At 65.7% G+C, this 27,558-nt stretch overlaps 1 protein-coding gene across 1 annotated transcript in view; it reads left to right on the top strand.

The window, feature by feature from the left end:
- The first annotated feature begins 343 nt into the window (after nucleotides 1-343).
- Nucleotides 344-27,558, top strand: part of NOTCH3 (notch receptor 3) — a 46,642-nt gene continuing 19,427 nt past the window's right edge. The window contains 21 exon segments of the mRNA XM_075445935.1: nucleotides 344-347; nucleotides 489-568; nucleotides 570-612; nucleotides 1,783-2,016; nucleotides 3,329-3,484; nucleotides 4,215-4,400; nucleotides 5,534-5,647; nucleotides 5,858-5,971; nucleotides 6,893-7,126; nucleotides 9,282-9,392; nucleotides 10,130-10,322; nucleotides 11,700-11,845; nucleotides 14,342-14,455; nucleotides 15,452-15,571; nucleotides 17,001-17,153; nucleotides 18,449-18,677; nucleotides 20,669-20,870; nucleotides 21,592-21,675; nucleotides 21,677-21,746; nucleotides 24,128-24,315; nucleotides 25,925-26,057. Of these exon segments, the coding sequence (XP_075302050.1) occupies nucleotides 344-347; nucleotides 489-568; nucleotides 570-612; nucleotides 1,783-2,016; nucleotides 3,329-3,484; nucleotides 4,215-4,400; nucleotides 5,534-5,647; nucleotides 5,858-5,971; nucleotides 6,893-7,126; nucleotides 9,282-9,392; nucleotides 10,130-10,322; nucleotides 11,700-11,845; nucleotides 14,342-14,455; nucleotides 15,452-15,571; nucleotides 17,001-17,153; nucleotides 18,449-18,677; nucleotides 20,669-20,870; nucleotides 21,592-21,675; nucleotides 21,677-21,746; nucleotides 24,128-24,315; nucleotides 25,925-26,057 (2,908 nt within the window).

The following is a 27,558-nucleotide window of genomic DNA, read 5'->3' as shown; positions in this document are numbered from 1 at the left end:
TCTTGGAAGTGTGGCGGGGTGTCTCTAGGGGGTCCCTGGGCATCCTTGGAAGTGGGTGGGGGGTCCCTGGGGGGGGGGTCCCTAGCACTGGGTGGGGGTCCCTGGGCATCCCTGGCAGTGGGTGGGGGTCTCCGGCAGTGGGTGGGGGTCCCTGGGCATCCTTGACACTCGGTGGGGGGTCCTGGCATTGGGTGGGGGGTCCCTGGTGGGGTCCCTGTCGGTGGGTGGGGGTCCCTGGGGGTCCCAGGTACTGGGTGGGGGTCCTCGGAAGTGGGTGGGTGGTCGCTAGAGGGTCCCTGGACATCCCTAGCAGTGGGTGGGGGTCTATGGGGGGGTCCCTGGTATGGGTGGGGGTCCTTGGCACCCATCACCCTTGGCATCTGGTGGGGGGTTTGGGTGGTCCTGGGTGCCGGTGGTTTGGGTGGAGGGGGGGGTCCCTGGCGGTGGGTGGGGGTCCCTGGCCCCACCCTGACCCCGGCGTCCCCAAGGCTTCGAGGGTCCCACCTGCGAGACCAACGTGGACGACTGCCCCGGGCACCAGTGTCTCCACGGGGGCACCTGCGTGGATGGGGGTCAACACCTACAACTGCCAGTGCCCACCCGAGTGGACGGGTGAGGGGGGCACCCGGGGGGGCTCTGGGGCGGGGGCTGGGGGGGCCACCAGGGCGGGCACCCAGCAGGGAGCCAGGGTGGTCACGGAGGTGGGTGATGAGGTGGGACCAGGGGTGGGCGTCAAGGGGGGCATCAAGGTGGTCACTGAGATGGATGATGAGGTGGGCACAAGGGATGGGCATCAAGGTGGACACCAAGGTGAAGACCAGGGTGGGCATCAAGGTGAGGACCAGGGTGGTCAACAAGGGGGAGCATCAAGGTGAAGACCAGGGATGGGCATCAAGGGGGGCACCAAGGCGAAGACCAGGGTGGGCGTCAAGGTGGGCATCAAGGTGAAGATCAGGGTGGGTGCTGAGGTGGGCACCAGGGTGGTCAGTGAGTTGGGTGATGCGGTGGGCACCAGGGATGGACGTCAAGGTGGGCACAGACCAGGGTGGTCCCTGAGGTCATCACCAAGGAGGTCCTTGAGGTGGTCACTGGGTGGTGACCAGGATGGTTCCTGAGATGTTCCCTGAGTCAGGAGGTCCCCAAGGTGATCGGAGGGGGGTGAACCTGGGTGGTCCCTGAGATGGTCCCCAAGGTGGTCAGGTGGGTACAGACCAGGGTGGTCCCCAAGGTCATCAGCAAGGAGGTCTCTGAGGTGGTCACTGGGGTGGTGACCAGGATGGTTCCTGAGATGTTCCCTGAGTCAGGAGGTCCCCAAGGTGATCAGCAGGGTGTGAAGCTGGGTGGTCCACAAGGAGGTCCCCAAGGTGGTCAGGTGGGTACAGACCAGGGTGGTCCCCGAGGTGGTCCCCAAGGTGGTCAGATGGATACAGACCAGGGTGGTCCCTGAGGTCATCACCAAGGAGGTCCTTGATGTGGTCACTGGGATGGTGACCAGGACAGTTCCTGAGATGTTCCCTGAGTCAGGAGGTCCCCATGGTGGTCAGGTGGGTGCAGCCCAGGGTGGTCCCCAAGGTCATCACCAAGGACGTCCTTGAGGTGGTGACCAGGATGGTTCCTGAGATGTTCCCTGGTCAGGAGGTCCCCAAGGTGGTCAGCAGAATGCAAGTGAAGGTGTTCCCTGAGCTCTTCTCTGAGGTGGTCTCCAAGAAGGTTCCTCAGGTTGCTCCCCAAGACCTGCTTGACCCACCCCCTCCATGTCCTCCCCCCCCCTGCCCCTTCCAGGCCAGTACTGCACCGAGGACGTGGACGAGTGCCACCTCCAACCCAACGCCTGCCACAACGGGGGCACCTGCTTCAACACCCAAGGTGGCCACACCTGCGTCTGCGTCAACGGGTGGACGGGCGAGAGCTGCAGCGAGAACATCGACGACTGCGCCACCGCCGTCTGCTTCAACGGGGCCACCTGCCACGACCGCGTCGCCTCCTTCTACTGCGCCTGTCCCATGGGCAAGACGGGTGAGGAGGGTGGGGGGCACCCGTGAGGGTGCCGTGGGGTGGGGACCTCGGAGGGTGACCTGGGGTAGGGTAGGAGACCACAGGTGCATCCTGGGGTGGGATGGGGACCTCTGAGGGTGCCTTGGGGTGGGAGAAGAGCTCCCATGTGCACCCTGGCATGGGGTGGGAACCTTCAAGAGTACCCTGGCATGAGGTGAGGACCCAGAAGTCCACTGTGGTGTGGGCACCCAGAATTGCACCCTAGCATGAGGTGGGAACCTCTAAGAGCACCCTGGCATGAGGTGGGCACCCATAAGTGCACCCTGGTGTGGAGTGGGAACCTCCAAGGGCACCCTGGCTTTGGTGGGCACCCATAACTGCATCCTAGCATGGGGTACGAACCTCCAAGGGCACATCCTGGCTTTGGTGGGCACCCATAACTGCACCCTGGGATGGGGAAGGCATCCCCAAGGGCACCCTGGTATGGGGTAGGAGACCACAGGTGCACCCTGATGTGAGGTAATGACCTCCAAGGGCACCCTGGCATGAGTTGGAGACCCAGAAGTCCACTCTGGTGTGGGGTGGGCACCCATAACTGCACTCTAGTATGAGGTGGGAACCTCCAAGAGCACCTTAGCGTGAGGTGGGCACCCATTAGTGCACCCAGGCATGGGGTGGGAACCTCCAAGAGCACCCAGGCATGAGGTGGGCACCCATAACTGCACCCTGGTGTGGGCTGGACACCCATAACTGTAGTCCTGGTATGAGGTGGGCACCCAAAAGTGCACCCTGGTGTTGAGTGGGATCCTCTGAGAGCACCCTGGTGTGAGGTGGGCACCCATATGGGCCCTCTGCTGTGGGGTGGACATCCCCAAAAGTGCTTCTGACATGAGGTGGGCACCTATAAGTGCACCCTGGCATCAGGTGGGCACCTCCAAGGGCACCCCAACATGGTGTGGGGACGTCTCAGAGCACCCTAGGGTGGGGTGGGCATCCTTGATAGCCTTGGGATGGGGTGGGTGTCACCAGCACTGGGTGGGCATCACTCCTTGAGCACCCTGGTATGGGGTGGGCACCTTGGGGTGGCTTTGGCGGAGGTTGGGTGGCACCAGGATAGGGTGGTCACCCCTGTTATTGGGTGGGCACCCTTGGGTAGCCTTGGCATGGGTTGGGTGGCACCATCATGAGGTGGGCATCACGCCTTGAGAACCCTGGCATGGGGTGGGCACTCTGGGGTGGTTTTGGCAGATGTTGGGTGACACCAGGACAGGAAGGGCACCCACTGGGGGATGTCCCGCACCCATGGGTGCCCTGACGCCCCGGTGGGTGCCAGGCCTGCTGTGCCACCTGGACGACGCCTGCGTCAGCAACCCGTGCCACGAGGACGCCATCTGCGACACCAACCCCGTCAACGGCCGCGCCATCTGCACCTGCCCCCCCGGCTTCACCGGCGGCGCCTGCGACCAGGACGTCGACGAGTGCTCCATCGGTGGGTGGGGGGGCACCCAAGGGTGGAGGGAGGCACCCGTGGGTGAGGGGTGCCCATGGGGGGTGGTGGTAGGACGTCCATTCATGGTGGTGGGGTCATCCATGGTTGGAGAGCACAGGCAGGGCTGCACCTCCATGAGTGATCACCATGGCAGGGGAGCACCCATGGCAGGGGACACCCATGGGTGGTGGGCACCCATGGGTGGTGGTGGGGCATCTGCTTATGGTGATACCACCATGGATGGTGGTCACACATGGGCAGAGAGCACAGGCATGACTGGACCTCCATGAGTGATCACCATGGCAGGGGAGCCAAGAGGGGTTGGGGGCACCCATGGGTGGGGGAACCCATGCGTGGTGAAACCCATGGGTGGTGGGACATCCATTTATGGTGGTGGGGTCATCCATGGGTAGAGAGCACAGTCAGGACTGGACCTCCATGAGTGATTACCATGGCAGGGGAGCCAAGAAGGGGGAGCACCCATGGGAGTTGTGAGCACCCGTAGGTAGTGGGCACCCATGAGTCATGGTGGGCACCCATGGGTGGTGGGCACCCATAGGTGGTGGTGGGGCATCTGTTCATGGTGACACCACCATGGATCATGGGCAGAAACCACAGGCAAGGGTGCACCTCCATGAGTGACAGCCATGGCAGGGGAGCCAAGGCGGGAGCAGCACCCCCTTGGTGAGGGCCACCCATGGGTGCTCACCCTTCCACCTCCCTGCCCCAGGTGCCAACCCCTGCGAGCACTTTGGGCGCTGCGTGAACACCCAGGGCTCCTTCGAGTGCCGCTGTGGGCGGGGCTACGCGGGGCCGCGCTGCGAGAGCGACGTCAACGAGTGCCTGTCGGGTCCCTGCCGCAACCAGGCCACCTGCCTGGACCGCATCGGGCGCTTCACCTGCATCTGCATGGCCGGTGGGGACCACCACCCGTGGGTGGGGGGGTGGGGGGACGTGGGGTGGGGTCTGGGGTGAGGATGGGACCTGGGGTGGAGTCTGGGATGGGGATGGGACCAGGGATGGGCCTTGGATAGGTGAAGGACCTGGGGAGGGATCTGGTGAGGTTGTAGGACCTGGAATGGGACGTGATGTGGGACCAAGTATGGGTGCTGCTGTAGGTTTGGGACGTGATATGGGTTCTAGGATGGGTGTGGGACCTGGGGTGGGTTCTGGTATGGTCCTGGGATCAGACGTGGGACCTGGTATGGTCCTGGGATGGGTGTGGGACCTGGAGTGGGATCTGGTGAGGGTGAGGAACCTGGTGAGGGGTCAGGTGAGGGTATGGGACCTGGTGTGGACCTGGTATGGTCCTGGGATGGGTGTGGGACCTGGGGTGGGATCTGGTGAGGGTGTGGGATCAGGTGAGGTTGTAGGACCTGGAATGGGACCTGGTATGGATTCTGGTGTGGTTATGGGACCTGGGATGGTCCTGGGATGGTTGTGGGATCTGGTGTGGGATCTGGTGATGGTGTGAGCCCTGGAATGGGACCTGAAGTGGGATCTGGGGTGGTGTGGGAGGTGGTGTGGGATCTGGTGAGGGAACAGGGCCTGATGTGGGAGCTGGTATGGTCCTGGGATGGGTGTGGACCTCATATGGGACCTGTTGAGAGTGTGGGATCAGGTGAGGGTATAGGACCTGGAATGGTACCTGGGATGGTCCTGGGATGGGTGTGGGACCTGGGATGGGTTCTGGAATGGGTGTGGGATCTTGTATGGGACCTGGGATGGTTGTGGGTCCTGGTGTGGGACCTGGTGTAGGTCCTGGTGGGGGTTTGGGACCTGGGATGTTTGTGGGACCTGAGATGGGAGATGGTATAGATATGGCTGCTGGAATGGGTGTAGGTCCTAGTGTGGGACCTGGACCTGGGATGGGTTCTGGGATGGGTGCAGGACCTGGGATGGATCATGGTATGGAAGTGGGTCTTCCCATGGGTCCTGGTGAGGCTGTGGGACGTGGGATGGGTCCTGGTGGGTCCTGGGAGACCATTGGGTGCCCTGCGTGGGTGCAGGGTGGTCTCAGGGTGGGGGTGACGGTGCCGACGGGCGTAGGGTTCAGCGGGCCCCTGTGCGAGGTGGAGGTGGACGAGTGCCAGAGCAGCCCCTGCGCCAACGGCGGCCGCTGCCACGACCTGGTCAACGGCTTCTCCTGCTCCTGCCCCCCTGGTGAGCACCCACCCAGGGGCGCCCACCCCACCACCCACCCGTGGGCGCCCACCACCCACCTCTGGGCTCTGGTGCTTGGAGGGGTTCTCCAGGCCGAGGTGGCCCTTTGGGGGTGCAGAAGCTCTGGGGGTGGCTGGGGGAGGGCTCATGGTGGTGGTGGTGATGGGTCACACCCCATCTGACCTTCACCCATGGGTGCACCCCACCCAGGTTTCTCGGGCCCCACCTGCCAGACGGACATGGACGAGTGCGCCAGCACCCCGTGCCGCAACGGCGCCAAGTGCCTTGACCGCCCCAACGGCTACGAGTGCCGCTGCGCCGAGGGTGAGCCACCCACCCCGGGACACCCGGCACCCATGGGTGATCATGGACCCCCAACATTGACCACCCAGCACCCATGGGTGTTCATGGAACCCTGACATTTACCACCCAGCACCCATGGGTGAGCATGGAACCCCGGGTACTGACTACCCAGCACCCATGGGTGGGCATGGAACCCCAGTATTGACCACCCAGCACCCATGGGTGGGCATGGAACCCTGGTATTGACCACCTAGCACCCATGGGTGGGCATGGAACGCCAGCATTGACCACCCAGCACACACGGGTGTGTCCAACCTTATGGTACTGGCCAGCTTGCACCCATGGGTGTCCCTGGAACCCTGACACTGACCACCCATGGGTGTCCTCAGACCACTGGCATTGACCATCCTGCGCCCATGGGTGTCCCCAGCTACCTGGCGTTGGTCACCCTGCACCCACTGGTGTCCTCAACCTCCTGGCACTGGCCAACCTGCACCCATGGGTGTTCCAAACCAACCCATGTTGCCCACCCTACACACATGGGTGTCCCCAGTCTCCTGGTATTGATCACCCTGCACCCATGGGTGTCCCTGACCTAAAGACATCATCCACCCTGCACCCATGGGTGTCCATGACCTAATGATGCCACCCACCCTCTACTCATGGGTGTCCCTGACCTAAGGACATCACCCACCCTTCACCCATGGGTGTCCCTGACCTAATGACGTCACCTACCATGCACCCATGGATGTCCACGAAACCCTGCCATTGCCCACCATCCACCCATGGGTGCCCTTGACCTAATGACACCACCCACCCTGTACCCATGGATGTCCCTCACCTAATGACATCACCCACCTTCCACCCATGGGTGTCCACAAAACCCTGCCATTGCCCACCCGTCACCCATGGGTGCCCCTCCCACTCCCCTCATCCCCCCAGGCTTCGAGGGTCCTCTCTGCGAACGCGACGTGGACGACTGCTCGCCGGACCCCTGCCACCACGGCACCTGCCTGGACGGCATCGCCAGCTTCTCCTGCGCCTGCGCCCCCGGCTTCACCGGCCACCGCTGCGAGCGCCAGCTGGACGAGTGCCACAGCAACCCCTGCCGCAACGGCGGCAAGTGCATCGACCGCATCGCCGCCTACCACTGCAACTGCCCGCCCGGCACCGCCGGTAGGGCCACCGCCCGGGCTGGGGTCTCATCCGGGCATGGCACGGGTGATGGGTGTGGTGTTGGGGCTTGTCTGGGCATGGGGCGGGTGATGGAGACAGTGTTGGGTCTTGTCTGGGCATGGGGTGGTTGATGGAGACGGTGTTGGGTCTTGTCTGGGCATGGGGTGGTTGACGGAGATGGTGTTGGGTCTTATCTGGGCATGGGGTGGTTGACGGAGATGGTGTTGGGTCTTGTCTGGGCATGGGGTGGTTGATGGAGACGGTGTTGGGTCTTGTCTGGGCATGGGGTGGTTGACGGAGATGGTGTTGGGTCTTGTCTGGGCATGGGGCAGGTGATGGAGACAGTGTTGGGTCTTGTCTGGGCATGGGATGGTTGACGGAGATGGTGTTGGGTCTTGTCTGGGCGTGGGGCAGGTGATGGAGATGGTGTTGGGTCTTGTCTGGGCGTGGGGCAGGTGATGGAGATGGTGTTGGGTCTTGTCTGGGCATGGGATGGTTGATGGAGACAGTGTTGGGTCTTGTCTGGGCATGGGGTGGTTGATGGAGATGGTGTTGGGTCTTGTCTGGGCATGGGGCAGGTGATGGAGATGGTGTTGGGTCTTATCTGGGCATGGGGTGGTTGATGGAGACGGTGTTGGGTCTTGTCTGGGCATGGGGTGGTTGACGGAGATGGTGTTGGGTCTTGTCTGGGCATGGGGCGGGTGATGGAGACAGTGCTGGGTCTTGTCTGGGCATGGGGCGGGTGATGGAGACAGTGTTGGGTCTTGTCTGGGCATGGGGTGGTTGACGGAGACGGTGTTGGGTCTTGTCTGGGCGTGGGGCAGGTGATGGAGACAGTGTTGGGTCTTGTCTGGGCATGGGGTGGTTGATGGAGATGGTGTTGGGTCTTGTCTGGGCATGGGGCGGGTGATGGAGACAGTGTTGGGTCTTGTCTGGGCATGGGGTGGTTGATGGAGATGGTGTTGGGTCTTGTCTGGGCATGGGGTGGTTGACGGAGATGGTGTTGGGTCTTGTCTGGGCATGGGGCAGGTGATGGAGACGGTGTTGGGTCTTGTCTGGGCATGGGGTGGTTGATGGAGATGGTGTTGGGTCTTGTCTGGGCATGGGGCGGGTGATGGAGACAGTGTTGGGTCTTGTCTGGGCATGGGGTGGTTGATGGAGATGGTGTTGGGTCTTGTCTGGGCATGGGGCGGGTGATGGAGACGGTGTTGGGTCTTGTCTGGGCGTGGGGTGGTTGACGGAGATGGTGTTGGGTCTTGTCTGGGCATGGGGTGGTTGATGGAGATGGTGTTGGGTCTTGTCTGGGCATGGGATGGTTGACGGAGATGGTGTTGGGTCTTGTCTGGGCATGGGGTGGTTGATGGAGATGGTGTTGGGTCTTGTCTGGGCATGGGGTGGTTGACGGAGATGGTGTTGGGTCTTGTCTGGGCATGGGGCGGGTGATGGAGATGGTGTTGGGTCTTGTCTGGGCATGGGGTGGTTGATGGAGATGGTGTTGGGTCTTGTCTGGGCATGGGGTGGTTGACGGAGATGGTGTTGGGTCTTGTCTGGGCATGGGGTGGTTGACGGAGATGGTGTTGGGTCTTGTCTGGGCATGGGGCGGGTGATGGAGATGGTGTTGGGTCTTGTCTGGGCATGGGGTGGTTGATGGAGATGGTGTTGGGTCTTGTCTGGGCATGGGGAGGTTGGTGGACGCAGTGTTTGGTATTATTTGGTCATGGGATGGTTGAGGGACGTGGCGTTTGGTCTCATCTGGGCATGGGGAGGTTGGTGGACGTTTTGTTGGGTCTCATCTGGGCATGGGGTGGGTGCTGGGTATGGTGTTGGGTCTTATTTTGTCATGGCATGGTTGATGGAGATGACGTCAGGTTCCACTGGTCATGGGGTGGTTGATGGAGATGGTGTTGGGTTCCACTGGGCATTGGGTGGGTGCTGGATGTGGCATTGGGTCCCATTGGGCGCTGGGTGGGTGCTGGATGTGGCATTGGGTCCCACCAGGGCACGGACTGGGTGCCACCACGTCCCATTGGAGCATGGGCCAGGAACGGGTCCATGGGGTGCCCCACCTGGACTTCAGCCTGGGGTGGCCCACCCTGCCCCCCTGGGTGCTCGGTCATGGGGCGGGTGCTGAGGTCGGGCCACCCTTGGGTGCCAGGTGTCAACTGTGAGGTGAACCCCAACGACTGTGCCAGCAACCCCTGCGTCCACGGCGTGTGCCAAGACGGCGTCGACCGCTACGACTGCATCTGCCAGCCCGGCTTCACCGGTGGGTGCCCGTGGGTGCTGGGGTGGGGGGTCACGGTGACCACCGGGTGCTCCCATGGGTGCTGGAGGAGCTCAGTGTCCACTGAATGCTCCTATGGGTGCCTGGGGGGGCTTTGGTGTTCACTGGGTGCTCCCATGAGTTCTGGAGGGTCTCAATATTGGGTGCCCACGTTGATCACCCATCATGGGTCCTCATGTTGGGTGCTCTTGTTGGGTCCCCCCGTTGATCACCTATGATGGGTGCTCCTGTTGGGTGCTCCTGTTGATCACCTGTGCTGGGTGCCCTTGTTGAGTGCCCCTGTTGATTGCCCATGATGGGTGCTCATGTTGGGTGCTTCTCTTGATTACCCATATTGGGTGCTCTGGTTGGATGCCTCCGTTGATCACCCATGCTGGGTGCCCTTGTTGGGTGCTCCTCTTGGGTGCCCCTGCTGATTACCTGTGGTGAGTGCTCTTGTTGGGTGCTCACGTTGATCACCCATCATGGGTGCTCATGTGGGGTGTTCTTGTGGGGTGCCCCTGTTGATCACCCATGCTGGGTTCTTGTGTTGGACGCCCCTGTTGGGTGCCCCTGTTGACCTCCTACATTGGGAGACCCAGTTGGGTGTCCCCTTGGCTGATCACCCCTGCTGGGTGCCGGCTGCCCCTGTTGGGTTCTCCTCTTGACCACCTACGTTGGCACCCCCAGCTGGGCACCCACCAGGGCGCCCCCACCCACCCCCGTCTCCCCCCACCCAGGTCCCCGCTGCAACGTGGAGATCAACGAGTGCGCCTCCAACCCCTGCCAAGATGGCGGCACCTGCGTGGACGGCGCCAACGGCTTCACCTGCCTCTGCCCGCCGGGCACCCGCGACGCCCAGTGCCGCCCCGGCACCCAACCCTGCCGCGGCAGCCCCTGCGCCCGCGGCACCTGCCGCGACCACGGGGACGGGTGAGCACCCGCCGGGTGCTGGGAAGGGGGCCTGGGTGGGGGGCTGAGGGGGAGAGCTCGAGGTGCCCATGGGGTTGTCTGTGGTTGTCCATGGGTGGTCAAGTTGGAGGTTCAGGGGTGCCTGGTTGTCTGTGGGTGCCCATGGGTGCCTGGTGGAGGTTTCATGGGTCCCTGAGAGTGCCCATGGGTGCTGTGGGTACGTTGGGGGGGCCCCGAGGGTCTCTGTGGGTGCCCATGGTGGTGTCTGTGGTTGTCCATGGGTGGTCAAGTTGGAGGTTCAGGGGTGCCTGGTTGTCTGTGGGTGCCCATGGGCGCCTGGTGGAGGTTTCATGGGTCCCTGAGAGTGCCCATGGGTGCTGTGGGTACGTTGGGGGGGCCCCGAGGGTCTCTGTGGGTGCCCATGGTGGTGTCTGTGGTTGTCCATGGGTGGTCAAGTTGGAGGTTCAGGGGTGCCTGGTTGTCTGTGGGTGCCCATGGGCGCCTGGTGGAGGTTTCATGGGTCCCTGAGAGTGTCCATGGGTGCTGTGGGTACGTTGGGGGGGCCCCGAGGGTCTCTGTGGGTGCCCATGGCTTTGTCTGTGGTTGTCCATGGGTGGTCAAGTTGGGGGTTCAGGGGTGTCTGGGTGCCCAGGGGTGCCTTGAGAGGACCCCGAGGGTCTCTGAGGTTGCCCATGGTGGTGTCTGAGGTTGACCATGGGTGCTCCAGATGGGGGTTCAGGGGTGCCTGGGCATCTGTGGGTGCTGATGGGTGGCCCTGGTTGTGTAGGGGGGTGTCCATGGGTGCCCAAGTTGGGGTTTCATGGGTCCCTGAGAGTGTCCATGGGTGCTGTGGGTACCTTGGGGGGACCCTGAGGGTCTCTGTGGGTGCCCATGGTGGTGTCTGTTGTTGTCCATGGGTGTTCAAGTTGGGGGTTCAGGGGTGCCTGGGTGTCGTGGGTGCTGATGGGTGGTCCTGGGTGCCTTGGGGGGACCCTGAAGGTCTCTGAGGGTGCCCATGGTGGTGTCTGAGGTTGTCCATGGGTGCTGATGGGTGGCCCTGGGTGGGTGGGTGGGCGCCTGGTGGAGGTTTAATGGGTCCCCGAGAGTGCCCATGGGTGCCTTCGGGGGACCCCGAGGGTCTCTGTGGGTGCCTGGGGGTGGGGGCCCACCCAAGATTGTCCATGGGTGCCCGAGTCAGCGGTGGCCTGAGATTGCCCATGGGTGCCCGGGGGGAACACCCAATGGTGCCTTTGGGGGGGGGGGGTGCCCGCCCGGGTGGCCATGGGGGTGCTCATGGACTCTTGTGGGGTGCACGGGGGGGGGATGAGTGAGGGGGGGGGGGGGGTCTGCCCGGGGACACCCTTGGGTGCCCAGCACCCACCTGTGCCCCCCCCTCAGGTTCACCTGCGAGTGCCCGGCGGGCTGGGGGGGCCCCACGTGCGCCCGGAGGGAGGAGCCCTGCGCCCCCCGGCCCTGCCGCCACGGGGGCACCTGCACCCCCGCGGGGGGGGGGTACCGCTGCGCCTGCCGGCCCGGCTACCGGGGTACGGCCCCCGGGACCCCCACCCTGGGACGCCCCGGGGACACCCCTCGGGACACCTGGGGACACCCCCGACCCGCCCTGGGGACCCCACACACCCCCTGGGGACCCCCCCCTGGGGACACCCCCGACCCGCCCTGGGGACCCCCACACACCCCCTGGGGACCCCCCCTGGGGACACCCCTGGGGACACCCCCGACCCGCCCTGGGGACCCCACACACCCCCTGGGGACCCCCCCCTGGGGACACCCCTGGGGACACCCCTGGGGACACCCCCGACCCGCCCTGGGGACCCCACACACCCCCTGGGGACCCCCCCCCTGGGGACACCCCTGGGGACACCCCCGACCCGCCCTGGGGACCCCACACACCCCCTGGGGACCCCCCCCTGGGGACACCCCTGGGGACACCCCCGACCCGCCCTGGGGACCCCACACACCCCCTGGGGACCCCCCCCTGGGGACACCCCTGGGGACACCCCCGACCCGCCCTGGGGACCCCCACACACCCCCTGGGGACCCCCCCTGGGGACACCCCTGGGGACACCCCTGGGGACACCCCCGACCCACCCTGGGGACCCCACACACCCCCTGGGGACCCCCCCTGGGGACCCCCCCTGGGGACACCCCCGACCCGCCCTGGGGACCCCACACACCCCCTGGGGACCCCCCCTGGGGACACCCCCGACCCACCCTGGGGACCCCACACACACCCTGGGGACCCCCTGCCCACCCTGGTGTCACCATGTGGACCCCCTGCTCACCCTGGGGACCCGCAACCCCCCCATGGGAACACCCCCAACCCACCATGGTGTCACCCTGGGGACCCCCTGCCCACCCTGGGGACCCTCAACCCAACTTGGGGACCCCCTGGGGACAACCCTGACCTACTCAGGGGGCACCCTGGGGACACCCTGCCCACCCTGGGGACCCCCAACCTACCATGGTGTCACCCTGGGGACCCCCTGCCCATCCTGGGGACCCCCAACCCACCATGGTGTCACCCTGGGGACCCCCTGCCAACGCCAAGGACCCCCTGCCCACCCTGGGGACCCCCTGGGGACACCCGCGACCCACCCTGGGGGCACCCTAGGGACACGCCCTGCCCACCCCGGGGACCTCCTGCCCACCCTGGGGGCACCCTGGAGACCCCCTGCCCACCCTGGGGACCCCCCCATGGGGACACACTGCCCACCCCGGTGTCACCCTAGGGACCCCCTGCCCACCCTGGGGACTCTCAACCCCACCTGGGGACCCCCTGGGGCCACCCCGACCCACCCTGGGGGCACCCTGGGGACCCCCTGTCCACTCTGGGGACACCCACAACCCACCCTGGGGTCCCCCTGGGGACCTCCTGCCCACCCTAGGGACACCCCCGACCCACCCTGGGGACCCTCAACCCACCCCTGGCCCACCCTGGGGACACCCTGGGGACACCCTGGGGACATTTGGGGACCTCCTGCCCACCCTGGGGATCACCGGCCAGCCCCATCCCCCGTGCTCCTGTCCCCTGGGGTCCCCATGTCCCCACCGTCCCCGTGTCCCCTGCTGTCACCATGTCCCCCACTGTCCCCATGTCCCCCACCATCCCCATGTCCTCTGGTGTCCCCATGTCCCCCACCATCCCTGTGTCACCTGCCACCTCCATGTCCCGTGGTATCCCCATGTCCCCCACCATCCCTGTGTCACCTGGTGTCCCCATGTCCCTTCAGTGTCCCCATGTCCCCTGCTGTCACCACGTCCCCCACTGTCCCCGTGTCACCTGCCTTCTCCATGTCCTCTGATGTCCCCATGTCCCCACCATCTCCGTGTCCCCTGGTGTCCCCATGTCCCTTCAGCGTCCCCATGTCCCCTGGAGTCCCCACATCTCTACCGTGCCCATGCCCCCCACTGTCCCCATGTCCCCTGATGTCCCTGCATCCCTGCTGTCCCCATGTCCCCTGTTGTCCCCACGTCCCCACCATCCCCATGTCCCCACCATGCCTTTGTCCCCTGGTGCCCCCATGTCACCTGGTGTCCCCATGTCCCTCACCATCCCCATGTCCCCTGGTGTCCCCACGTCCCCTGGTGTCCCCATGTCACCTGATGTCCCCATGTCTCTACCATGCCCGTGTCCCCTTCTGCCCCTGTGTCCCCACTGTCCCCATGTCCCCCACTGTCCCCATGTCCCCTGATGTCCCCATGTCCCCTGATGTCCCTGCATCCCTCACGTCCCCACGTCCCGCAGTGTCCCCATGTCCCCTAATGTCCCCACATCTCCACCATCCTCATGTCCCCACCATGCCCTTGTCCCCTGGTGTCCCTGCATCCCTGGTGTCCCCATGTCCCCTGCTGTCCCCATGTCCCCACCAGCCCCATGTCCACCCCACTCCCCCGTCCCCATGTCCCCTGCTGTCCCCGTGTCCCCACCATCCCCATGTCCCCCCCACTCCCCTGTCCCCACGTCCCCTGGTGTCCCCGCTGTCCCCACCACGCCACCGTCCCTGTGTCCCCTCCCACAGGAGCCCAGTGCCAGGAGGAGGTGGACGAGTGCGCCTCAGGGCCGTGCCACCACGGGGGGACCTGCCTGGACGGCGATGGCACCTACCGCTGCCTCTGCGCCCCGCCCTACACAGGTGGGCACCCATGGGTGCTGGGGGCGGCCCAGTGGATTTGTCCTGTTCCCTGATGGGTGCCACCATTCCGGGTGACCGGAGGTGGCCATGGCATCTTGGGTGCCACCATGCCATGGTGGGTGCCACTGTGCCCTGGTGGGTTCTAGCCTGCTGGGCACCCAGAAGTGGCCGTGTCCTGATGGGTGCCACCATGCTGGGTGTTGCCATGGTGACCATGTCCTCCTGGGTGCCACCACACCATGCACCCAGTGGTGGCCATGTTCTGATGGTTGCCACCATGTTGGGTGTCCCAGTGGTGGCCATGTCCTCGCGAGTGCCACCATGCCAGGTTCTCTGATGGGTGCCACCATGCTGGATGTTGCCATGATGGCCATGTCCTGATGGGTGCCACCATGCTGGGTGACCTGATGGGTGCCACCATGCTGGGTCCCCTGTGGTGGCCATGTCCTGATGGGTGCCACCATGATGGGTGTCCCTGTGGTGGCCATGTCTTCCTGGGTGCCACCATTCTGGATCTTGCCATGATGGCCATGTCCTGATGGGTGCCACCATGCCGGGTTCTCTGATGGGTGCCACCATACTGGGTGTCCCAGTGGTGGCCATGTGCTGATGGGTGCCACCATGCCGGGTTCTCTGATGGGTGCCACCATGCTGGGTGTCCCAGTGGTGGCCATGTGCTGATGGGTGCCACCATGCCGGGTTCTCTGATGGGTGCCACCATGCTGGGTGTCCCAGTGGTGGCCATGTGCTGATGGGTGCCACCATGCCGGGTTCTCTGATGGGTACCACCATGCTGGGTGTCCCAGTGGTGGCCATGTGCTGATGGGTGCCACCATGCCGGGTTCTCTGATGGGTGCCACCGTGCTGAATGTTGCCGTGATGGCCATGTCCCGGTGGGTGCCACCATGCCGGGTGTCCCTGTGTTGGCCATGTGCTCCCGGGTGCCCCCGCGCCGGGTGTCACCCGCGGGCGCCTGACGGTGTCCCCGGGGCGCAGGGCGGGCGTGCGAGGTGACGCTGACCCCCTGCTCCCCCAACCCCTGTGACAACGGCGGCCTCTGCGTCCCCACCCCCGACCACGGGGGCTTCTCCTGCCGCTGCCCCCCCGGCTGGCAAGGTACCCCCACCCCGGGGTGCCCCCCCGACACCCCCGTGGACACCCTTGGGTCACCTCTGGTGTCCCTGGGGACCCGGCACCCCGGTTCTTCCCTGGGCACCCTGACCCCCCCCTCTCTGGAGAACCCCGACCCCCCCCCGTCACCCCAGCTCCTGGGGGCACCCTCACCCTCCCCGCCATGGGCACCCTGACCCCCCCCACATCACCCTGACCCCCCCCCCCCCATGTCACCCCAAACCGCATGGGCACCCTGACCCCCTGGGAACCCTGACCTCCCCCCCAGGTCACCCTGACCCCCTCTTGGCACCCTGTCCCCCCCCCATGGGCACCCTGACCCTCCCCGGGCACCCTGACCCCCCCATGTTACCCCAAAACCCATACCACCCTGTCCCCCCCCATGTCACCCTGTCCCCCCCCCGTCACCCTGCCCGCCCTTGTCACCCTGCCCCCCCCAATGTCACCTTGACCCCACATCACCCTGACCCCCCCACATCACCCTGTCCCCAATGTCACCCTGCCCCCCCCATGTCACCCTGAACCCCCCAAGCCACCCTGCCCCCCATGTGACCCTAACTCCCCAATGTCCCCCTGCCCCCCCAATGTCACCCTGACCCCACATCACCCTGACCTCCCCACATCACCCTGCCCCCAATGCCACCCTGACCCCCCCTATGCCACCCTGCCCCCCCCATGTGACCCCCACTCCCCGGTGTCACCCTGCCCCCAATGTCACCCTGCCCCCAATGTCACCCTGCCCCCCCCCATGCCCCCCTGCCCCCCATGTGAGCCCCCCTCCCCGGGGTCACCCTGCCCCCAATGTCACCCTGACCCCCCCCCATGCCCCCCTGCCCCCCCATGTGACCCCCCCTCCCCAGGGTCACCCTGCCCCCCCATGTGACCCCCCCTCCCCGGGGTCACCCTGCCCCCCCCCCCCCATGCCCCCCTGCCCCCCCATGTGACCCCCACTCCCCGGGGTCACCCTGCCCCCCCCCAAGTCACCCTGCCCCCAATGTCACCCTGACCCCCCCCATGCCCCCCTGCCCCCCATGTGAGCCCCCCTCCCCGGGGTCACCCTGCCCCCCCCATGTGACCCCCCACTCCCCGGGGTCACCCTGCCCCCAATGTCACCCTGACCCCCCCCATGTCACCCTGCCCCCCCATGTGACCCCCACTCCCCGGGGTCACCCTGCCCCCCCCCCAAGTCACCCTGACCCCCCCATGCCACCCTGCCCCCCCATGTGACCCCAACTCCCCAATGTCACCCTGCCCCCAATGTCACCCTGACCCCCCCCCATGCCCCCCTGCCCCCCATGTGACCCCCACTCCCCGGGGTCACCCTGCCCCCAATGTCACCCTGACCCCCCCCCCCCGGGGTCACCCTGCCCCCCCATGTGACCCCCCCTCCCCGGGGTCACCCTGCCCCCCCCAGGCGAGCGCTGTGACGAGGACGTGGACGAGTGCGGGCAGAGCCCCTGCCAGCACGGGGGGGGCTGCGCCAACAGCCCCGGCGCCTTCGGGTGCCTCTGCGCCCCCGGCTACGGGGGGGGCACCTGCCAGCGCGACCTCGACGACTGCCAGCCCGGTGAGGGGGGGCACCGGGGGGCTGGGGGGGACCCTGGGGGGACTGGGAGAACACCTGGGGGCACTGGGGGGCTGGGGGGGACACTGGGGGGACTGGGAGAACACCTGGGGGCACCGGGGGGGGCTGGGGGGGACACTGGGGGGACTGGGAGAACACCTGGGGGCACTGGGGGGGACACTGGGGACAGGGACTGGGGGGGCTGGGGGGGGACACTGGGGTCAGGTGCTGGGGGAACTGGGAGGGGACACTGGGAGGACACTTGGGGGGCTGGGGACACTGGGGGGGACACTGGGGACAGGGGCTGGGGGAACTGGGTGGGGACACTGGGAGGACACTTGGAGGGGCTGGGGGCACTGGGGGGGACACTGGGGACAGGGAGTGGGGGCACTGGGGGAGACACTGGGAGGACACTTGGGGACTGTGGGACACGGGGAGGGGGACTGGGGACACTTGGGGGACTGAGGCGGGACAAGGGGGACACTGGGAGGACACCTGGGTGCTGGGGGCACTGGGGGAGACACTGGGGACAGGGACTGGGGACACTGGGGGAACTGGGGGGGGACACTGGGAGGACACTTGGAGGAATGGGGACACTGGGATGGGGACTGGGAGGGGGACTGGGGACACTTGGGGGTACTGGGGGGGGACACTGGGAGGACACTTGGGGGCTGGGGGCACTGGGGGGACGACACTGGGGACACTTGGGGGAACTGGGGGGGACAGTGGGAGGACACTTGGGGGGGACAAGGGGGGCACTGGAGGGACACTGGGGACACTGGGAGGACACTTGGAGGCTGGGGGGACATTGGGAAGGGGACTGGGGACACTTGGGGGGCCACTGGGGACAGTGGGAGGACACTTGGGGGACGAGGGGGACACTGGGACAGGGACTGGGGACAATGGGGATGGGGACTGGGGCACTTGGACTGGGGTCACTGGGGGAACTGGGACATGGTGGGGACAGGGGACACTGGGGGGGGACAGGACACGGGGACATGGAGGAGGGACAGCGATGCTGGGGGACTGGGGGGACTGGGGGGACTGGGGACACTGGGGGGCAGAACTGGGACATGGTGGGGACAGAGACACTGGGGGGACTGGGGACCCTGGGGGGCGGAACTGGGACATGGTGGGGACAGGGACAGTGGGGGGACTGGGGACACTGGGGGGCACTGGGACATGGAGGAGGGACAGTGATGCTGGGGGGACAACGGGACATTGGGGGTGGCCTGGGGACACCGGGTGACAATTCAGGGTGCCATGGGTGACCCCACCCAACCCCCTCCGCCCCCCAGAGCCCTGCCTGAACGGGGGCACCTGCCGGGACGGGGTGGGGACCTTCACCTGTGCCTGCCCCCCCGGCTTCGGGGGACCCCGCTGTGACACCGAGGAGGACGAGTGCCGGAGCCACCCCTGCCGCAACGGGGCCACCTGCACCGACTACGTCAACAGCTTCACCTGCACCTGCCCGCCCGGCTGGACCGGGCGCCTCTGCCAGCACGACGTCCCCGACTGCACCGACAGGTACCCAGGGGTGGCCCCGGGTGGCCCCGGGTGGCCCCAGGTGGCCCCAAGACTCCCCATGCCCATGCAAGGTCCCCATCTCCGTGTGAAGGCATCAGGAACCTTGGGTGCTCCTGGGTGGCTCCAGGTCACCCCATGCCTGTGCAAGGTCCCCATCTTCGTGTATAGGTATCAGCACCCATGGGTGGCCCCAAGTGGTCCCAGGTGGCCCCAAGACTCCCCGTGCCCATGCAAGGTCCCCATCTCCGTGTGAAGGCATCAGGAACCTTGGGTGTTCCTGGGTGGCTCCAGGTCAACCCATGCCCATGCACGGTCCCCATCTTCGTGTATAGATATCAGCACCCATGGGTGGCCCCAAGTGGTCCCAGGTGGCCCCAAGACTCCCCCTGCCCATGCAAGGTCCCCATCTCCATGTGAAGGCATCAGGAACCTTGGGTGTTCCTGGGTGGCTCCAGGTCAACCCATGCCCATGCAAGGTCCCCATCTGTATCTGAAAGTGTCAGCACCCATGGGTGTTCCTGGGTGGCCCCAAAACTCTCCATGCCCATGCAAGGTCCCCATCTCCATGTGGAGATATCAGAACCCTTGGGTGTTCCTGGGTGGCCCAAGGTGGCGCCAAGACTCCCCATGTGCATGCAAGGTCCCCATCTCCGTGTGAAGGCATCAGGAACCTTGGGTGTTCCTGGGTGGCTCCAGGTCAACCCATGCCCATGCAAGGTCCCCATCTATAGCTGGAAGTATCAGCACCCATGGGTGGCCCCAGGTGGCCCCAAGACTCCTCATGCCCATGTAAGGTCCTCATATCCATCTGGAGGTATCAGCACCCATGGTTCGTCCTGGGTGGCCAAAGGTGGCCCCAGGACTTCCAGTGCCCATGCAATGTGCCTACTGCATTTGAAGATACCAGCACCCATGGGTGGCCCTAGATGGCCCCAAGACTCCCTGTGCCCATACAATATCCCCATCTGAATATGGAGGTATCAGCACCCATGGGTGGTCCCAAGTGGCCCCTAGACTCCCCATGCCCATGCAAGGTCCCCATCTCCGTGTGAAGGCATCAGGAACCTTGGGTGTTCCTGGGTGGCTCCAGGTCAACCCATGCCCATGCAAGGTCCCCATCTGTATCTGAAAGTGTCAGCACCCATGGGTGTTCCTGGGTGGCCCCAAAACTTCCCATGCCCATGCAAGGTCCCCATCTCCATGTGAAGGCATCAGGAACCTTGGGTGTTCCTGGGTGGCTCCAGGTCACCCCATGCCCATGCAAGGTGCCCATCTATAGCTGGAAGTATCAGCACCCATGGGTGTCCCTTGGTGTCCCCAAGTGTTCTCCTTGCTATAGAACATCCCCAGGTGCACCCAATGGCACCGTCACCCATGGATTCCCCCGGATCCCCCACAACTCCTTTCTCCACCCCCCCCAGCACCCATGGGTGCCCCCAGACACCCCATAACTCCTTTCTCCAGCCCAACCAATGATCACCCATGGGTGTCCACCAGCGTTCTCCTTCCTGTAGAACATCCCCAGGTGCACCCAATGGCACCGTCACCCATGGATTCCCCTGGACCCCCCACAACTCCTTTCTCCACCCCCCCCAGCACCCATGGGTGCCCCCAGACACCCCATAACTCCTTTCTCCAGCCCAACCCATGATCACCCATGGGTGTCCACCAGCGTTCTCCTTCCTGTAGAACATCCCCAGGTGCACCCAATGGCACCATCACCCATGGATTCCCCCGGACCCCCCACAACTCCTTTCTCCACCCCCCCCCAGCACCCATGGGTGCCCCCAGACACCCCATAACTCCTTTCTCCAGCCCAACCCATGATCACCCATGGGTGTCCACCAGCGTTCTCCTTCCTGTAGAACATCCCCAGGTGCACCCAATGGCACCATCACCCATGGGTGCCCCCGGACCCCTCACAACTCCCTTCCCCAGCCCCCCCAGCACCCATGGGTGCTAACCCGTGTCCCCCCCACCCCACCCACCAGCTCCTGCTTCAACGGCGGGACCTGCGTGGAGGGCGTCTCCTCCTTCTCCTGCCGCTGCCGCCCCGGCTTCGCGGGCGCCCACTGCCAGCACCCACCGGACGGGTGCCGGGGCCGGCCCTGCCTGCACGGCGGGACCTGCGTCTCCGACGGGGACGCCCACCGCTGCGTCTGCCCGCCGGGCTACGCCGGCGCCCGCTGCCAGGTCAGGGGGCACCCATGGGTGGTGGGGGGACACCCACCCCGACCCCCCCCAGCTCGGGTGTGGGATGGGTGACGCGGCACCCGGCGGCACGGGCACCCCGGTCCCACCCCTAAACCCTGCTTCGGGACCCCCACACGCAGCCCATGCCACCCCCACGGCACCCATGGGTGCCCCCCACCCCAAATCCCCCTTTCCCATGGGTGCCCCCCGCCCTGACCCCCCCTTGTCCCCACTCCCCAAGCCCACCCTACCCGAAAATTGGGCTCCCCAGCACCCACCAACCCAATCCTCCCCCCCAAACCCTGACCCTGTGCCCCCCCCCAGCACCCAGAGGAGCACCCATGGGTGCCCTCCACCCTGACCCCCCCACCCTGACCCCCCCCCTTGTCCCCACTCCCCAAGCCCACCCTACCCGAAAAATGGGCTCCCCAGCACCCACCGACCCAATCCTCCCCCCCAAACCCTGACTCTGTGCCCCCCCGGAGCACCCAGAGGAGCACCCATGGGTGCCCCCCCCACCCTGACCCCCCCTTTCCCATGGGTGCCCCCCACCCTGACTCCCCTCCCTTTTCCCCACACCCCCATCCCACCCTTCCCAGTCTGCATGAACTGGGTTCCCCAGCACCCACCCACATATTCCCCCCCCCCCCCCAACCCCTGTTCTTGAGACACCCACCCACCCAACCCCCCCCCCGGAGCACCCATGGGTGCCCCCCCGCAGACCCTGCAGGACCTGTGCCGGGGGGGGCCCTGTCTCCACGGGGGGCTTTGCCGCCAGACCGGGAGCGCCGTCGCCTGCCTCTGCCCCCCCCCCCTGGACGGGGCCCCTCTGCGAGGTCCCCAACGTCACCTGCGCGGCCGCCGCCGCCCGCCGAGGTCAGCTGGGGGGACTGGGAGCACTGGGAGGGGGCGGGGGGGGGCTCGGGACCACCGGTTCCCTCCCGTTTGGGGGTTACTGGGAGGACTGGGAGCTCAGGTGCCTGGATTCCCTCTCATTTTGGGGATACTGGGAGCACTGGGAGCCAAGACTCCTGGGTTCCCTCCCAGTTTGGGGGTACTGGGAGCACTGGGAGCCAAGACTCCTGGGTTCCCTCCCAGTATGGGGGTACTGGGAGCACTGGGAGGGGGCAGGGGGGGCTCGGGACCACCGGTTCCCTCCCGTTTGGGGGTTACTGGGAGGACTGGGAGGCTGGATGCTTGGGTTCCCTCCCAGTTTGGGGGGACTGGGAGTACTGGGAGGCCAGATGCTTGGGTTCCCTCCCAGTCTGGGGGGACTGGGAGGACTGGGAGGGGACTGGGGGGGCTCGGGACCACCGGTTCCCTCCCGTTTGGGGGTTACTGGGAGGACTGGGAGCTCAGGTGCCTGGATTCCCTCTCATTTTGGGGATACTGGGAGCACTGGGAGCCAAGACTCCTGGGTTCCCTCCCAGTTTGGGGGTACTGGGAGCACTGGGAGCCAAGACTCCTGGGTTCCCTCCCAGTATGGGGGTACTGGGAGCACTGGGAGGGGGCGGGGGGGGCTCGGGACCACCGGTTCCCTCCCGTTTGGGGGTTACTGGGAGGACTGGGAGGCCAGATGCTTGGGTTCCCTCCCAGTCTGGGGGGACTGGGAGGACTGGGAGGCCATGGGTTCCCTCCCAGTCTGGGGGGACTGGGAGGACTGGGAGGGGACTGGGGGGGCTCGGGACCATCAGTTCCCTCCCATTTGGGGGTTACTGGGAGGACTGGGAGCTCAGGTGCCTGGATTCCCTCCCAGTTTGGGGATACTGGGAGCACTGGGAGCCAAGACGCCTGGGTTCCCTCCCAGTCTGGGGGTTACTGGGAGGACTGGGAGGCCATGGGTTCCCTCCCAGTTGGGGGACTGGGAGGACTGGGAGGGGGCTGGGGGACTTGGGAACCTCAGTTCCCTCCCAGTTTGGGGGTTACTGGGAGGATTGGGAGCTCAGGTGCCTAGGTTCCCTCCCAGTTTAGGGGGACTGGGAGGACTGGGAGGGGACTGGGGGGCTCGGGGGGGGGCTTGGAAGGCTGGCTTCACTCCCGTTTGGGGGTTACTGGGAGCACTGGGAGGCCGAATGCCTGGGTTCCCTCTGAGTTTGGAGGTACTGGGAGCACTGGGAGGCTGAATGCCTGGGTTCCCTCCCAGTTTGGGGGTTACTGGGAGGATTGGGAGCCCGGATGCCTGGGTTCCCTCTCATTTTGAGGATACTGGGAGCACTGGGAGGGGGCTAAGGAGTCTGGGTGACTGGTTCCCTCCCAGTTTGGGGGAGGAGGACTGGGAGGACTGGGAAGGCTATAAGGATCCTGGATGCCTGGGTTCCCTCCCAGTCGGGGCTACTGGGAGGACTGGGAGGATTTAATCACCCCCAATGCCTGGGTCCCCTTCCAGTTGGGGGTACTGGGAGAACTGGGAGGATTCAGAACCCCAGATGCCTGGGTCCCCTTCCAGTTTGGGGCTACTGGGAAGACTGGGAAGGCTATAAGGATCCTGGATGCCTGGGTTCCCTCCCAGTCAGGGCTACTGGGAGAACTGGGAGGATTCAATAACCCGAAATGCCTGGCTCCCATCCCAGTTGGGGCTACTGGGAGGACTGGGAGGATTTAATCACCCCGGATGCCTGGGTCCCCTCCCAGTCGGGGGTACTGGGAGGACTGGGAGGATTCAATAATCCCAAATGCCTGGCTCCCCTCCCAGTTGGGGGTACTGGGAGAACTGGGAGGATTCAGAACCCCAGATGCCTGGGTCCCCTTCCAGTCTGGGGCTACTGGGAAGACTGGGAAGGCTATAAAGATCCTGGATGCCTGGGTTCCCTCCCAGTCGGGGGTACTGGGAGGACTGGGAGGATTCAATAATCCCAAATGCCTGGCTCCCCTCCCAGTTGGGGGTACTGGGAGAACTGGGAGGATTCAGAACCCCAGATGCCTGGGTCCCCTTCCAGTCTGGGGCTACTGGGAAGACTGGGAAGGCTATAAGGATCCTGGATGCCTGGGTTCCCTCCCAGTCGGGGCTACTGGGAGAACTGGGAGGATTCAATAACCCGAAATGCCTGGCTCCCCTCCCAGTTGGGGCTACTGGGAGGACTGGGAGGATTCAATAACCCCCAATGCCTGGGTCCCCTCCCAGTTGGGGGTACTGGGAGGACTGGGAGGATTCAATAACCCCCAGTGCCTGGGTCTCCTCCCAGTCGGGGGTACTGGGAGGACTGGGAGGGGTTCCCCGCCGCCGGCCCCCCGTGCCTCAGTTTCCCCGGGTGCCGCAGGGGTGCCGGAGGCCGAGCTGTGCCACGGGCGCGGGCGCTGCGTGGGTGCCGGCGGCGCCGGGCACCGGTGCCTGTGCCAGGAGGGCTTCGAGGGCACCCACTGCCAGCACCCGCGCGACCGCTGCCACCCCAACCCCTGCCTCCACGGCGCCCCCTGCCGCAGCTACGGCTCCGGCTACCGCTGCGAGGTGGGACCCGGCCCGCGGGGGGGTGGGGGGGCTGCGGGGGGTGGGGGGTGCCTTGGGTGGGGGATGTCTTGGGTGGGGGATGCCTTGGGTGGGGGATGTGTTGGGTGGGGGATGTGTTGGGTGGGGGATGCTTTGTGTGAGGGTTGCGTTGGGTGGGGGATGTCTTGGGTGGGGGATGTCTTGGGTGGGGGATGTCTTGGGTGGGGGATGCCTTGGGTGGGGGATGTCTTGGGTGGGGGATGCCTTGGGTGGGGGATGTCTTGGGTGGGGGATGCTTTGTGTGAGGGTTGCGTTGGGTGGGGGATGTCTTGGGTGGGGGATGTCTTGGGTGGGGGATGTCTTGGGTGGGGGATGCCTTGGGTGGGGGATGTCTTGGGTGGGGGATGCCTTGGGTGGGTGGTGTCTTGGGTGGGTGATGTCTTGGGTGGGGGATGTCTTGGGTCGGTGGTGTCTTGGGTGGGGGATGTCTTGGGTGGGGGATGCCTTGGGTGGGGGATGCCTTGGGTGGGGGATGTCTTGGGTCAGCGGTGTCTTGGGTGGGTGATGTCTTGGGTGGGGGATGTCTTGGGTGGGGGATGCCTTGGGTGGGGGATGCGTTGGGTGGGGGATGTGTTGGGTGGGGGATGTCTTGGGTGGGGGATGCTTTGTGTGAGGGTTGTGTTGGGTGGGTGATGTCTTGGGTGGGGGATGCCTTGGGTGGGGGATGCCTTGGGTGGGTGGTGTCTTGGGTGGGGGATGTCTTGGGTGGGTGGTGTCTTGGGTGGGGGATGTCTTGGGTGGGTGGTGTCTTGGGTGAGGGTTGCGTTGGGTGGGTGATGTCTTGGGTGGGGGATGCCTTGGGTGGGGGATGCCTTGGGTGGGTGGTGTCTTGGGTGGGGGATGCCTTGGGTGGGTGGTGTCTTGGGTGAGGGTTGCGTTGGGTGGGCGATGCCTTGGGTGGATGATGCCTTGGGTGGGGGATGTCTTGGGTGGGGGATGCCTTGGGTGGGTGGTGTCTTGGGTGAGGGTTACGTTGGGTGGGGGATGCCTTGGGTGGGTGCTGCGTTGAGTGAGGGTTGTGTTGGGTGAGGAATGTCTTGGGTGAGGGTTGCGTTGCGTCGGTGATGTCTTGGGTGGGTGGTGTCTTGGGTGGGTGGTGTCTTGGGTGGGGGATGCCTTGGGTGGGGGATGCCTTGGGTGGGGGATGTCTTGGGTGGGTGATGTCTTGGGTGACGGTTACGTTGGGTGGGGGATGCCTTGGGTGGTTGCTGTGTTGGATGGGGGTTGCGTTGGGTGAGGGATGCCTTGGGTGGGGGGTTGCATTCTGTGGGTGATGCCTTGAGTGGGTGATGCCTTGGGTGGGGGTTGGTTGGGTGGGGGTTGCGTTGGGTGAGGGTTGCCTTGGGTGGGGGATGCCTTGGGTGGGGACTGTGATGGGTGGGTGATGGGTAGGGTGGGTGCTGCATTGGGTGGGCGCTGCGTTGGGTGGGCGCTGTCTTGAGCAGATGCTCTCTTGGGTGGTTGATGCTTTGCATGGGCGCTCCCTTGGGTGGCCACCCGCTGCCCCGTGCGCTGAGGTTGGAGCGGTGGCCTGGGAGTGGCAGGGCACCCATGGGTGCTGTCCCCGCAGTGCCCGCCGGGCTACGTGGGCCAGGACTGCCAGCTGGAGGTGGACGAGTGCCAGTCGCAGCCCTGCCAGCACGGGGGCACCTGCCTCGACCTGGTGGGACGCTACCTCTGCTCCTGCCCCCCCGGCACCCTGGGTGGGTGCTCGGGCACCCGCGCGGGACCCTCACCCCACGGGACCAGGGCTGGGTGGGACATAGGAAGAGTCCCTGTGTCCCTGTGGGCTTGGGTGCTGGTGGGAAGGGTCTCCATGCCCTTGGGTGCTGGTGGGAAAGGTCTCCATGTCCTTGGGTGCTGGTGGGAAGGGTCTCCAGGTTCTTGGGTGGTGGTGGGAAGTGTCCCTGTGGCCTTGGGTGCTGGTGGGAAGGGTCCCTGTGGGCTTGGGTGGTGGTGGGAAAGGTCTCCATGTCCTTGGGTGGTGGTGGGAAGGGACCTCCCATGTCCCTATGTCCTTGGGTGCTGGTGGGAAGGGTCCCCATGTCCTTGGGTGCTGGTGGGAAGCAACACTGTGTCCCCATGGTGGCACCTATCTGGGTCCCCACCCCACGGTGGCACCCATCAGGGTCCCTGACCCATGGTGGCACCCATCGGGGTCCCTGACCCATGGTTGGCCATGACCAGGGTCCCCACCCCATGGTGGCACCCATCGGGGTCCCTTCCCCATGGTGTCCATGACCATGGTCCCCATGTCCCCACCCCACGTGGGCACCCATCAGGGTCCCCTCCCCATGGTTGGCCATGACCAGGGTCCCCACCCCACGGTGGCACCCATCAAGGTCCCTGCCCCATGGTTGACCATGACCATGGTCCCCATGTCCCCACCCCATGTGGGCACCCATCAGAGTCCCTGCCCCATGGTTGGCCATGACCAGGGTCCCCTCCTCCCCATCCCACGGTGGCACCCATCAGGGTCCCTTCCCCATGGTGTCCATGACCATGGTCCCCATGTCCCCACCCCATGTGAGCACCCATCAGGGTCCCCTCCCCATGGTTGGCCATGACCAGGGTCCCCACCCCACGGTGGCACCCATCAGGGTCCCTTCCCCATAGTTGATCATGACCAGGGTCCCCATGTCCCCACCCCACGTGGGCACCCATCAGGGTCCCTTCCCCATGGTTGGCCATGACCAGGGTCCCCATCCTATAGTGGCACCCATTGGGGTCCCTGCCCCATGGTTGACCACGACCAGGGTCCCCACCCCATGGTGGCACCCATCGGGGTCCCTGACCCATGGTGTCCATGACCAGGGTCCCCATGTCCCCACCCCGTGTTGGCACCCATCAAGGTCCCTGCCCCATGGTTGGCCATGACCAGGGTCCCCCACCCCACGGTGGCACCCATTAAGGTCCCTGCCCCATGGTTGACCAATGACCATGGTCCCCATGTCCCCACCCCATGTGGGCACCCATCAGGGTCCCTGCCCCATGGTTGGCCATGACCAGGGTCCCCTCCTCCCCATCCCACGGTGGCACCCATCAGGGTCCCTTCCCCATAGTTGACCATGACCAGGGTCCCCATGTCCCCACCCCACGTGGGCACCCATCAGGGTCCCTTCCCCATGGTTGGCCATGACCAGGGTCCCCACCCCATAGTGGCACCCATTGGGGTCCCTGCCCCATAGTTGACCATGACCAGGG

This window comes from Opisthocomus hoazin, chromosome 35 (assembly GCF_030867145.1).
Source record: "Opisthocomus hoazin isolate bOpiHoa1 chromosome 35, bOpiHoa1.hap1, whole genome shotgun sequence".
Taxonomy (NCBI): Eukaryota; Metazoa; Chordata; class Aves; order Opisthocomiformes; family Opisthocomidae; genus Opisthocomus; species Opisthocomus hoazin.
Note: the sequence above shows the minus strand (reverse complement) of the source record. Positions and strands in the feature narration are given on the sequence as shown.